Source organism: Salmo salar, chromosome 07 (genome assembly GCF_965601325.2).
Source record: "Salmo salar chromosome 07, fSalSal1, whole genome shotgun sequence".
NCBI classification, from domain to species: domain Eukaryota; kingdom Metazoa; phylum Chordata; class Actinopteri; order Salmoniformes; family Salmonidae; genus Salmo; species Salmo salar.
This window is the reverse complement of record NC_138297.1, coordinates 61,606,485-61,619,977: the sequence shown is the minus strand read 5'-3', so window position 1 is coordinate 61,619,977 and position 13,493 is coordinate 61,606,485. Positions and strand designations below refer to the sequence as shown.

Below are 13,493 nucleotides of genomic sequence, written 5' to 3'. Positions count from 1 at the left end.
AATAGCAAACAGAAAAGTATGATGAAATTCAAATCATAACTGACATAACAATTATAGTAATGGAAACAAATAAACATGAAATTACAATTAAAATATTAAAATATGAACACAACCAAACATCAACACAATGAAATGAAGAATAAACAATAACTGCATGCTGTCTTTCTGCCCCATAGGAATACTTTCAGAACAAGTCTCTGAAATCAGTGAAAGTCTAAACTTGTCTCGAGGCCTTTCTAGAACTTTCTGCTGGGGAGGAAAGAGGTGGAGAGCGCCAGTAATTGATTATCTTCCTCAACTGATCTGTCTTCTCATTGAGTTTGATTGCAGCTGGAGTGTTGCCCGTTGCCCCAAAAAAATCCACACCTTCACCAAGCTTGAATTTGCCTAAATCACCTTGGATGCACTGCTAAAATATAAAAATGTATGATATATTTAAGTATTAAGGTCCGAGGAGGTGTGGTATATGGCCAATATACCATGGCTAAGGACTGTTCATATGCAAGACGCAATGCAGAGTGCCTGGACACAGCCCTTAGCCGTGGTATATTGGCAATATACCACAAACCCCCGAGGTGTCTTATTGCTATTATAAACTGGTTTCCAACATAATTAGAGCAGTAAAAATAAATGTTTCGTCATACCCGTGGTATACGGTCTCATATACCACGGCTGTCAGCCAATCAGCATTCAGGGCTTGAACCACCCAGTTTATAAAGCCATTCGTACACCGATCTATTATTGAAGAATGTAACTTATAAAGTACAACTGTTCTTCCCCATCATAACCCTAAATATGTTTCAAAATATTACTCTGATTTCATGGACTCTGTCCTTGCATCTATAACACAATCTTTGAATTTGAGAGTGGTTACATTTCTCCAGCCTTATAGCAAAAAAGTGGCATGGCTGTCGTTTGCTGAAAAATGTATTACATATTGTCTCCTAAAATAATTCTAGGCTAATGACACCAATTAACCGGGATCACACACAGCACCCATGGCTGCCATAAGCATGATTGTCTAAATGTTTGTTTGTGTGTTTGGAGAAAACAATGCAACTTACCGCAGAGTACAGGGATGAGGTGCTGGAGACCAGCGACAGTGAGGATCCATGGACTAGAGAGAGACAGAGAGAGAGAGCGAGCGAGAGAGAGTGAGAGAGCGAGAGAGCGTGAGAGCGAGAGCGAGTGAGGGATTAAGAGAACATAACCTGTGGTCCTGTAAATAGCACCATCTCATCTGCATGTAAAAGTACCATTCTAATGGTATGTGTGTGGCTGTGTACTAATGAAGTACTCGTTTGAATAATTCAAAAGGCCTAGTCTTTGACTAGTAACATTACTTTCAAGTGGCACTGTCACGTTACCAAAATGTTAACTGAAACACCAAACTTGTCTTTAAAAAGGGAAGCAGATAAAAGCCGGGTTCCTAGTCCGGGGCATTTTGAGCTTCAGTCTGAGAGCTCCACCCTGACTATCACTTCTTCTTGGTCTAAGCAGCGTCCCACAGACAAGTTAATAATATATATATAGTACACTGCTCCAAAAAATAAAGGGAACACTTAAACAACACAATGTAACTCCAAGTCAATCACACTTCTGTGAAATCAAACTGTCCACTTAGGAAGCAACACTGATTGACAATACATTTCACATGCTGTTGTGCAAATGGAATAGACAACAGGTGGAAATTATAGGCAATTAGCAAGACACCCCCAATAAAGGAGTGGTTCTGCAGGTGGGGACCACAGACCACTTCTCAGTTCCTATGCTTCCTGGCTGATGTTTTGGTCACTTTTGAATGCTGACGGTGCTTTCACTCTAGTGGTAGCATGAGACGGAGTCTACAACCCACACAAGTGGCTCAGGTAGTGCAGCTCATCCAGGATGGCACATCAATGCGAGCTGTGGCAAGAAGGTTTGCTGTGTCTGTCAGCGTAGTGTCCAGAGCATGGAGGCGCTACCAGGAGACAGGCCAGTACATCAGGAGACGTGGAGGAGACCGTAGGAGGGCAACAACCCAGCAGCAGGACCGCTACCTCCGCATTTGTGCAAGGAGGAGCAGGAGAAGCACTGCCAGAGCCCTGCAAAATGACCTCCAGCAGGCCACAAATGTGCATGTGTCTGCTCAAACGGTCAGAAACAGACTCCATGAGGGTGGTATGAGGGCCCGACGCCCACAGGTGGGGGTTGTGCTTACAGCCCAACACCGTGCAGGACGTTTGGCATTTGCCAGAGAACACCAAGATTGGCAAATTCGCCACTGGCGCCCTGTGCTCTTCACAGATGAAAGCAGGTTCACACTGAGCACGTGACAGACGTGACAGAGTCTGGAGACGCCGTGGAGAACGTTCTGCTGCCTGCAACATCCTCCAGCATGACCGGTTTGGCGTTGGGTCAGTCATGGTGTGGGGTGGCATTTCTTTGGGGGGCCGCACAGCCCTCCATGTGCTCGCCAGAGGTAGCCTGACTGCCATTAGGTACCGAGATGAGATCCTCAGACCCCTTGTGAGACCATATGCTGGTGCGGTTGGCCCTGGGTTCCTCCTAATGCAAGACAATGCTAGACCTCATGTGGCTGGAGTGTGTCAGCAGTTCCTGCAAGAGGAAGGCATTGATGCTATGGACTGGCCCGCCCGTTCCCCAGACCTGAATCCAATTGAGCACATCTGGGACATCATGTCTCGCTCCATCCACCAACGCCACGTTGCACCACAGACTGTCCAGGAGTTGGCGGATGCTTTAGTCCAGGTCTGGGAGGAGATCCCTCAGGAGACCATCCGCCACCTCATCAGGAGCATGCCCAGGCGTTGTAGGGAGGTCATACAGGCACGTGGAGGCCACACACACTACTGAGCCTCATTTTGACTTGTTTTAAGGACATTACATCAAAGTTGGATCAGCCTGTAGTGTGGTTTTCCACTTTAATTTTGAGTGTGACTCCAAATCCAGACCTCCATGGGTTGATAAATTGGATTTCCATTGATTATTTTTGTGTGATTTTGTTGTCAGCACATTCAACTATGTAAAGAAAAAAGTATTTAATAAGATTATTTCTTTCATTCAGATCTAGGATGTGTTGTTTAAGTGTTCCCTTTATTTTTTTGAGCAGTATATATGCCATCAAGCAGACTACTTGTAAGTCCCTTTTAATCCAAAGTAGTACTTGCATACATTTTTGCATGGGTGGCAGCAGCGGGAATCGGAAACCCGCGATCCGGGCGTTGCTAGCGCCCTGCTCTACCAACTGAACCACACAGGACCACAGTCTGGGCCTACCTTCGTCGGTGCTGTCCCTGAAGGAGCCAGAACGGCTCATACCTCGGGGTCTGTCCTCCAGAGAGGTGGCGCTGCCCCCCAGGTGGGCTTCTCCATACAGGTCAAAAGAGTCCTGGGCAGGGATGCTGTTGGAGCGACTCATACTGCTGGGTCCTGGCAGGTTGTAGGGTGACAGGTTGGTGGGGCTCACTGGGGGAGAAAACACACACACATGCACAAACAGGTTGGAGTAGTGGTATTTGGAGTAGGGCTTACGCAGGTTGGAGTAGTGGTATTTGGAGTAGTGGTATTTGGAGTAGGGCTTACGCAGGTTGAAGTAGTGGTATTTGGAGTAGTGATATTTGGAGTAGTAGTATATGGAGTAGTGCTTACGCAGGTTGGAGTAGTGGTATTTGGAGTAGTGCTTACGCAGGTTGAAGTAGTGGTATTTGGAGTAGGGCTTACGCAGGTTGAAGTAGTGGTATTTGGAGTAGTGATATTTGGAGTAGTAGTATATGGAGTAGTGCTTACGCAGGTAGGAGTAGTGGTATTTGAAGTAGGGCTTACGCAGGTTGGAGTAGTGGTATTTGGAGTAGGGCTTACGCAGTTTAGAGTAGTGGTATTTAGAGTAGTGGTATTTGGACTAGTGCTTACGCAGGTTGGAGTAGTGGTATTTGAAGTAGGGCTTATGCAGGTTGGAGTCATGGCATTTGAAGTAGGGCTTACGCAGGTTGGAGTAGTGGTATTTGAAGTAGGGCTTACGCAGGTTGGAGTAGTGGTATTTGGAGTAGTGGTATTTGAAGTAGGGCTTATGCAGGTTGGAGTAGTGGTGTTTGGAGTATTGGAGTACTGGCATTTGGAGTAGTGGTATTTGGAGTAGTGGCATTTGGAGTAGTGGCATTTGGAGTAGTGCTTACGCAGGTTGGAGTAGTGGTTTTTGGAGTAGTGGCATTTGAAGTAGGGCTTATGCAGGTTGGAGTAGTGATATTTGGAAGGTGGTATTTGGAGTAGTGCTTATGCAGGTTGGAGTAGTGATTTTTGGAAGGTGGTATTTGGAGTAGTGCTTATGTAGGTTGGAGTAGTGGTATTTGAAGTAGGGCTTACGCAGGTTGGAGTAGTGGTATTTGCCGGTGCTTGTGCATGCAACTCCAGGGGGGGAGAGAGGGGACTGACTCCCCGTGTCCTGTAACCCTCCAGTGGAGTGAGAGCGCAGCCACTCCTTCCCCTCCTCATGGGACGTCTGTCTGGATGAGGGAGGGTACCTAGAGAGGACAGGGTACACGTCAACTAGTGGCACCACTGATTCAACATGGTGTCTATTGAACCATGCAACTGCATTATCTACATAACACATGACTGGAGTGTGGTGACAAATATATTCACTAACTCATGCATAGTTATGTACGTACACACAGTGCTTGACTTTGACTAAAATAGGTGCCGGGACTCTGTTTATATATAAGTGCTGAAACGCCACAATATAATTAAGTTAATATTCTAAAAGAGGTGCTGGACCTCAAGCAGTATAACGTTGGAGGGAGGTGGAAGAGTTCTGGTGTGTTCCGGCTCAAGTTAAGCACTGTGGACACAGACACACACACATCCACCCACACACAGGCACGGCCACCCATCCCACCGATGTGCAAGCATTCACACACTCACACATGATCAAAGACACTCGCTTTACACACGGTCAAAGACACTGACAGTCTTTACTCTCCTCATCTCTAGCGGTTCCTAGCGGGGGGAAGAGTTATCTAAGTGATTGGTAGGCAGCCATGTTTAATCCTTAAAGGAAGATAATTGAGTTCAAGCTCATCCTTTCAACACTGAAGCTCATAACAGACTGTCTGTCATACTAAATACCACTCTGAATTCTTTCAGACGAAGAAAGGTACACTGATTGACATCTAATGCCAGTAAAAGGTATTGAATGATATATCATGTGCAGATGTCTGCATGTTCAACTTCAAATCAAATTGTCTATTTTGCACATAATTGTCCATTGATTTTGAATTCCACTTGGAGTTCAGAGGAGAGAACGCTTCAATCAGAGTATGTTTTGAAGTCTGCTTAATGTGCATTTAAAACTGAGCATTGGACACATGAATATCATGGCCATTTAGCTATTATCTGGCTTGAAAAAAGGCAGTTTGTTGCTTGGAATCCCTCTGGGCTCGAAGAAAAGGCAGGGACAAGAAATACAACTCACTCCTAATCTACTGAGTGGCTTCTGAGATCAATAGAAATAAACTTCTAAAGGGAAAATGCCTCCACGCCTGCTGTGAAAGTACAGTTAAAAGGAAATACGTGTTCTTTCTGTGTTGTCAAACATCCTCTTAGCATTACATGCAGTGAATTCTAAAAGGTTGCAGGACTCCTACTCAACGTAGAGATTCACTCTCTACTGCAGTCTAATAAAGACAAATATCAAACCCTGGGTAGGAGCCTGGATTTGTTGCAGTGCTTTTTGCAGACAGAGTAATTGGGTAGAAAAAGCCATTTGTTGCAGTGCTTTTTACAGACAGTAATTGGATAGAAAAAGCCAATTGTTGCAGTGCTTTTTGCAGAGAGAGTAATTGGGTAGAAAAAGCCATTTGTTGCAGTGCTTTTTGCAGACAGAGTAATTGGGTAGAAAAAGCCATTTGTTGCAGTGCTTTTTGCAGACAGTAATTGGATAGAAAAAGCCAATTGTTGCAGTGCTTTTTGCAGAGAGAGTAATTGGGTAGAAAAAGCCATTTGTTGCAGTGCTTTTTGCAGACAGAGTAATTGGGTAGAAAAAGCCATTTGTTGCAGTGCTTTTTGCAGACAGAGTAATTGGGTAGAAAAAGCCATTTGTTGCAGTGCTTTTTACAGACAGTAATTGGATAGAAAAAGCCAATTGTTGCAGTGCTTTTTGCAGACAGAGTAATTCTGTAGAAAAAGCCATTTGTTGCAGTACTTTTTGCAGACAGTAATTGGGTAGAAAAAGCCATTTGTTGCAGTGCTTTTTGCAGACAGAGTAATTGGGTAGAAAAAGCCATTTGTTGCAGTGCTTTTTGCAGACAGAGTAATTGGGTAGAAAAAGCCTTTTGTTGCAGTACTTTTTGCAGACAGTAATTGGGCAGAAAAAGCCAATTGTTGCAGTGCTTTTTGCAGACAGTAATTGGGTAGAAAAAGCCATTTGTTGCATTGGTTTTTGCAGACAGAGTAATTGGGTAGAAAAATCCTTTTGTTGCAGTGCTTTTTGCAGAGTAATTGGGTAGAAAAAGCCATTTGCCGCAGTGCTTTTTGCAGACAGAGTAATTGGGTAGAAAAAGCCTTTTGTTTCATGGTGGTGTGATAGGGGCTGAATCCCAAATGGAACCATATTCCATAGTGCACTTCTTTTGAGCAGAGCCCTATGGACCCAGATCAAAAGTAGGGCACTATATATAGGGAATAGGGTGCCAATAGGGTGCCACACTTGCTAGTGTTGAGGGTCTGGACATGATTTCAGTCATTAGATAGGACAGGAGTAGTGGAAACTTGATTTAAAATGGATGCCCTGCCTTGCCCTACAGTCAACGAGGAGGAAAAAAAGTACAAAAAGAGCCTGGATATGGCTATTCAGAATCCACTAGACTACGTGGGATCATTGACTTCAGAAACCTGTAATCTGTGAGGAACTGTGGAGTGTCCAGAGGAACAACAGTTACTAATAGTCTACCTCTAGAAGAGAATTCTTCAACAGGATTTGTACAGCAATTGAAGCCTTTTATGAGGTGAAACTAAATTGTCATTCCCATTAATATTTTCAATTTTCAATGTGCCAAACCCTCATCGGCTAAATCTCCTCAGACAAATGTCAAGCAAAATACTAACGTCATTATGTAACACTGCTTTCCTACACCAACATGACATTAGACACAACATGTGATTTTGTCAGTTAGAAAGACGTGTATGAATAACTTATGAGAATGAATGAAAAGACAAAACAAGGAAACACCAAAAGGACAACGCATGAGTGATGAGTTACCTCAGTCCCTTTTTGGGGAGTGTGTTTCTGTCAAGAGGCATGCTGTTAAGACACAGAGAACGAAAAACATTAGAATTACCTACAGGTGTAGGGTCTTAATTTGATCACCCTGTTGTTGCAAAGCAGGAAATGCAACCTTGCAGTATACTGTATTTGAGGTTTAAAAAGGCTTCTAAAGTCTGTAATTTCCACTTTGCTGGAGAATTATTTTCCTGCTGTGAGAAACTGGTCAAATTAAGATCCTACATGTAAAAGATCATGATGCCATGGATTCAATTCACATCTATTGATAGATAGAACACACATATTTTGTAAAGTGCGAAAGCTAAAGGACAATCACTACAATGGGCAATGTTACCCAAGAAACAGACATACAGAAAGCACACATTAAACCAAACATTTGGGTTAGTTTGATACTCTCAATTTAGACAACAATCTGTGAATGAAGGAAATATTACAAACCGCTATGACAACATTGAGCTATACTGAAAGGACAAGATGAGCATGACGTTGTATTCCATATATACAGTCTACAAGTCCATTTTCAAAGTGTCTGTACATTGATGGCTGTGTGTCAGAGATGGCTGGTGTGATACGATATAGGAGGACGGGCTCATTGTAATGGCTGGAATGGAATACATGGAACGGAGTGAAACACGTAGCTTCCCTGTGTTTGTTGTGTTTGATATCGTTCCCTTCATTCCAACCATTCCAATATCTTTTCCCATCAGCCACCACTGATGTACATGTTACACCCGCTGGTCTGAAACAAACTACCCACAGGAACCTAATGGAGTTACGTTGTTCCACATTGGGACTCACCCCTCAGAAAGCGTGGACTTGACGCTGGCCGTGCGGGTGACTTTGGGGCCGTGGTGGTGCCCCAGCAGCAGGTCGATGGACTCGGAGCTGGTGTGCAGACTGGTCATGCTCTGGCAGCTCAGTGTGTCCTTACTGCCAGAGCATGCCGAGGAGCTGCTGAGGTTGGTGGGCCAGGGACGGGCGTTGGAGGGCAGCGAGAGGCCTGACGCCGGGCTGGAGGCAGGCGAATCAGTGCCCAGGTCAGGGGCCTTGCCATAAAGTGGGCTGCTAGCCCCGCTCTGCCCGCCCGCGCTGCCCAGGCTCCCCGTGCCCGAGGAGGGAGAGTCCAGGCTGGCCTGGCGCGCCAATGTGCCATGAGGGCTGCCCAACGCAGAGGGGCACTTGCCTGAGTCGGGTGTGCCTGGGGTACTGGCCTTGCTGCTGGCTTTGGTGCCAAACAACCTGGGAGAGAGAGAAAGAGATGGTTCCATTCACTCACAGACTATCTATGGCAATCATGATCCCCTCATAGACCGAACAAACTCAGTCTCTAGGTTCAGAACTAGGTTGTTTGATATAGAACAGTATTACATTTATTTGATGACACCAAGGAAATAGGAGCTTGGGAAAAGTTGGAATAGCGCTCAACACTGCCCCTCCCCTGTCTTCATCACCTCTAGCAAATATCTCATAAGCCTACCATATTCTTCTTCATAGACACTATGAAGAAGTACACCTTCCCTACTGCCTCTGTTAGACTGTGCGTGCATCCCAAATGGCACCCTATTCCCTATATAGTGCACTACTTAGTACACTACTTTGGACCAGAGCCCTATGGGAATAGGGTGACAGTTGAGACGCCGGAGCTCCCAGTGATTTTAATTCAGACAGCTGTGGTTCAGACACCTGTGGTTCAGGCAGCTGTGGTCATAGCATTGCCCCATTTCCATTCCATGCATGTAATCAGCCAATCTGGTCACTCAGCAACACATATGTTGTTCACAGGTCCTTCCTGTCGTGTCTGACGTGCCATCAGACAGGCTCCCAATTAATAGGTGCCTTTTTCTAAGGGGTATACGCACAAATCAAAAATGAACTCTGGCCTCGACAGGTCGGATGGCGCGGCCGTGTCAGAACACGCCTTGTGAGCGCACCTAACTAATGAGACAGGGGTTCGCGAACAGAATAGCTTTCTCACTGTCAGTTAATCAGTTTAGCCTGACCTGAATGGCAAATCATCTACCGTTCATCTTGAGAGAAATGCCATCAGTTTCTGTGATGACCTCTACCGAACAGCAGGGGGCAACCTCTGCCTCCCCGACTCTAAAGCCCAACGAACAAACTCAGACCAATGTTTCTGTGCTGGGTTATGATTTAGTGTCTGATGTTCATTTTATAGTTCTTATTTTTTTTAAAGTATAATAATAATAATAAACCATATATATATAAAAAAATATTATTATTATTATTATACTTTAAAAAAAAATGTTTAGGTAATAAGAACTATAAAATGAACATCAGACATCAGATATATATATATGAGACTTTGGAATACTAATTCTGCATCGCTTCAGAGAAGAAGTGAACCTCTACCTGTAATTCTGACAGCACCAATGAACACCTCTATCTATCAGTAGCATCTTGGAGCTGAGAAACAACATTGTACCTCACAAACAACACTTCATTATTCTGTGGTGGCCTCGATGAGAGGGCCTAGGGAACAACAAGCTACCCTCCACCTTTATAATAGAGATGAAAAATGGCAGCTGCTTGGCTAGGTTACCAAGCTCTTTTATGAGTGCAGGGGAAACCAAGTGAGCAGTGTTGACTGACCTGCGGAAGGTAGGCGAGGCGATGTCCGGGTACTTGGACCCTGGTTGCCTGAGGCCAGACTGGCCCGTGGAGGTGGGGCTGGACTTGGGGGAAGTGGATAAACCTGCTGGGTCCTGGTCCGACACGGCCACTTTCTCCTTGTCCGTCTGGTTGATGGTGATGGGGATGGGGCTTGAGCGCCCCGAGCCCACCTTCCCAGCGTCTCTTCGCTTGGCGCCCCCTCCTCCGGCCGACTTGCCGCTGACGTTGGAATCAATGCTGCTGGAACTGGAGCGGTGGCCGCTGCGCCCCACCACCCCCCCGCTGGAGGACTTGGCCGGCCGGGGCAGAGAGCGGTACTGGAGGGGCACCTTGGAGCCTCCGCAGCCCATCAGCACCCCATCGTCCTGGGGCTGGGAGCCGTCCAGGCTGGTCTTACGGCCTCCGCTGATCCCTGTCCCCTTGCCGATAGCCGAAGACTTGGGCACCTTCCCCAGGGTGGCGGAGCCACTGGTCAGGGTGGCACCGCTGGACGTGATGAGGGCACCGGAGGGGGGACTGGCCATCTTTTTATAGCCGAACGACCCAGTGGTGGGGGGGCGGGCGATGCCTGAGGGGGGTTTCTTGCCCTCGTCGCCACTGCTCTTGCCGGCGTCGGAGGGCGAGCGCTGGATGCCAGCGGTCTTGGCGGGGGCCTTGCACTTCTCTGAGGCCTTGGCGTCATCAGTTTTACCTGTCGATACAAAGGCCAGTCATTAACAAGCTGGCAAACACCTTCCCCTCTGCAAACTGCTGGGGTACTGAATAATTTAGCTAGGATCGAGCAGGGAGGAGACGGACCTCGCAGCTAATTGGTAAATAACGGGACTCATCTTCGTCATCACCTGTAGGGCTACAGGGCAGGTGTGCCAAATGACTTTATACTTCGCTAACATTTTACAACTCTTTTCACAAAGCTCAGCTAAAATAGGAAGCTATACTAATCCAAACATGAGGAGACTTGCTGAGTAAACCAAAACACGATTGAGAAAAAGATAAAGTAGAACGAAGAAACGCCAAACATTACCGATGGCCTCAAAGGGCAACGACACTGGTTTCCTAATGAATAATCTGATTGGCTGAAATCTTTGACCCTGTTATCTAATCAGTGTCAAACTGGAACACATCAACAAATGAAATTCAGTTATAAATGAAGCTAGGATGGACATTTCCTGGTTCTAATATCAACCAGACAGGCAGTTTAATTGAATGAATGACCAGTCAGAGAATAATCTACACCACCATCCATCCTCAATTAAACATGGGCCCTGTTCAAATAGGTCAGAAATACATCCTTCCTACCTTCCTTGAAGTATTCACAGATCTGAATTGGTGAACGTAATATGGCGGTAACCTTGCATACACCGATACAATCACTTAAACTGTAGATCTGTGCTCACCTCAAGACAACAAGTAAGGAAGGAAGTTATTTCTACAGTATTCCAACAGGGCCATGGTAGAAAGAAATAAGCAAGGTCTGAAGTAGGTCGAAGAAGGAGGGCAGGTCCTACCAGGGGTTTTGAGGGTGGCGCTGGTGCCTTTGGTCCGGGGGGGTGTGATGCCCACCTGGGCAGTCATACCCCTCCTCCAGGAGCCAGTCTGGGACATGGGAAGGCCCGTCTTCTGCCCGGGATCCTCGCCGCACTGCCCCGCTGGCGAGGAGGCAGAGGAGGAGGAAGGCTTCCACTTTGAGCCGGGCTCCATGCTGACATCCAGCTCCTCGTCCACCTTCTTCAGATCTTCAGCTCCGGCCCAGCTGCTGCTGACCTCCTGCTCCACATGCTGGTGTGTATCCGCCTGGGACAGTAAACCACACACCTTTATTTTACTATCCTTGTGGTGACCAAAACATTTATTCCCATTCAAAATCCTATTTTCCCTAACCCCTAATTATAACCCTAAACTTAACCCCTAACACTAAAATAGGCTTTTTCCTTGTTTTACAATCCTTATGAGGACTTCTGGTCCCCACTAGGATAGTAAAACAAAACCACACACACACACACACACACACCACACACCACACACCACACACACCACACACACACACACACACACACACACACACACACACACACACACACACACACACACACACACACCACACACACATACAGTATGAGTAAGCCACCTGACAGATGGTGAACCCTCCCTCACTAACCACACCAACAGTCTCTTAAGAGATCAATCTGTTGAGGTTTCCACAAGGCACACATACTTGGCTATTTTTACCATGCTCCCTGAACACTGCACAAGGAGTGGGTTCCGCTGTACATTTCCTTGACTTTCTCTCTTGAAAGCCAAGGAAAACAAAGTAAATAGCTTCATTTCCAGACTACAGTGATATACCTCATTGTTACACATACTCAAAAAGTATGACAGACATGTCCCTGTTTTAATTGAAGCAAGTGCAAAGACAGTGATGCTTCAGTATCATTACTCACAGTTAGTTCAATGTCTGGAAGCATGGATATGCTCTATTCTTGTTCATTTATAAGAGAATAAACAGGATATAGGCTCTATGGGTCGTTCTGGCTCGGACACGCCTACTTCCTTCATTTACACTCCATGGTGTACTGTACCTGGGCTGCCTTGTTCTTGCGTGTTGACGATGTGACAGCGGGGTAGGTGGGCGTGTTCAGATCGTCTGTGCTGATGTTATCTACAGTGTCACTGAGACCGCTGCTGACCGAACTGCTGTCATCCCAACTACCAGAGAGAAAGAGACAGAGACACAGAGACAGAGAGAGACAGAGAGAGACAGAGAGATGGGGTGTCAGAGATGAGTGATAAAGACAGAAGCCATCCATCTTCCCACCATATCAATCTTTCATTCCATTTTGTCATCCCTCCACAAATACCAACAATCCTCTCCTTCACCCTTCCAGTAACCCTTCAGGTAAACTCTGCACCGTGTCAAAGATAAACCCTTTCCAACCTGCAGGTAATGCACTCTGTGTAGGGTGAAGTTGCCCCTAGACACTGATCTTGAGTCAGTTTTGCATTTCCCTGACTAATGGTTAACCTAATGATTGGTGGAGGGGAAGGTGATCCTAGATCTGTACCTAGGGGAAACTTCACCCCGAGGTGCACAATGCATTGTACCTGCATCAGGCTTCCTATCACGCTGCCTTAATGAAACCTACCCAGTCCCCAGGGAGCCAGGAGATATGCCGGAAACAAGCAATCTCTGTCGTGTGTGGGGATTCGCTCAATTTCCAATCACCTCCTCCCATCTCTCACTGTTGTTGATCATTCATCCTCTTTAATTAGTACATTGAGTGGCGGTGGCCCTCTTTAAATCTTCATTAGGCTATTGACTTCTGGGTATTGTGTATCCTGGGATAATTTCTCAACAAATAAAATGTATTTATGAAGCCCTTTTTACATCAGAAGATGTCACAAAGTGCTTATGCAGAAACCCAGGCTAAAACCCCAAACAGCAAGCAATGCAGATGTAGAAGCACGGTGGCAAGGAAAAACTCCCTGGAAAGGCAGGAACCTAGTGGAGATTATAAGAGTACATGGCCATTAAGGCCACATCACTCTTCATGATGTTCAAACATTCATAGATGACCAGCAGGGT

General features: G+C 46.0%; 1 protein-coding gene across 21 annotated transcripts in view; it reads right to left on the bottom strand.

Annotated features, from left to right (window-relative positions):
* Positions 1–13,493, bottom strand: part of LOC106609740 (neuron navigator 3) — a 238,463-nt gene that overhangs the window by 35,675 nt on the left and 189,295 nt on the right. For 19 of the 21 annotated variants that reach the window (XM_082977810.1, XM_082977811.1, XM_082977816.1 and 16 more), the window contains 8 exons: positions 12,490–12,616; positions 11,419–11,704; positions 9,890–10,601; positions 8,078–8,518; positions 7,256–7,297; positions 4,363–4,520; positions 3,280–3,468; positions 1,065–1,117 (listed from right to left, as the gene is read on the bottom strand). In XM_082977810.1, coding sequence (XP_082833936.1) covers positions 1,065–1,117; positions 3,280–3,468; positions 4,363–4,520; positions 7,256–7,297; positions 8,078–8,518; positions 9,890–10,601; positions 11,419–11,704; positions 12,490–12,616 — 2,008 coding nt within the window. The remainder of the gene's footprint in view (positions 1–1,064; positions 1,118–3,279; positions 3,469–4,362; positions 4,521–7,255; positions 7,298–8,077; positions 8,519–9,889; positions 10,602–11,418; positions 11,705–12,489; positions 12,617–13,493) is intronic. The other 2 variants (XM_082977814.1, XM_082977830.1) reach the window with 1 other exon arrangement.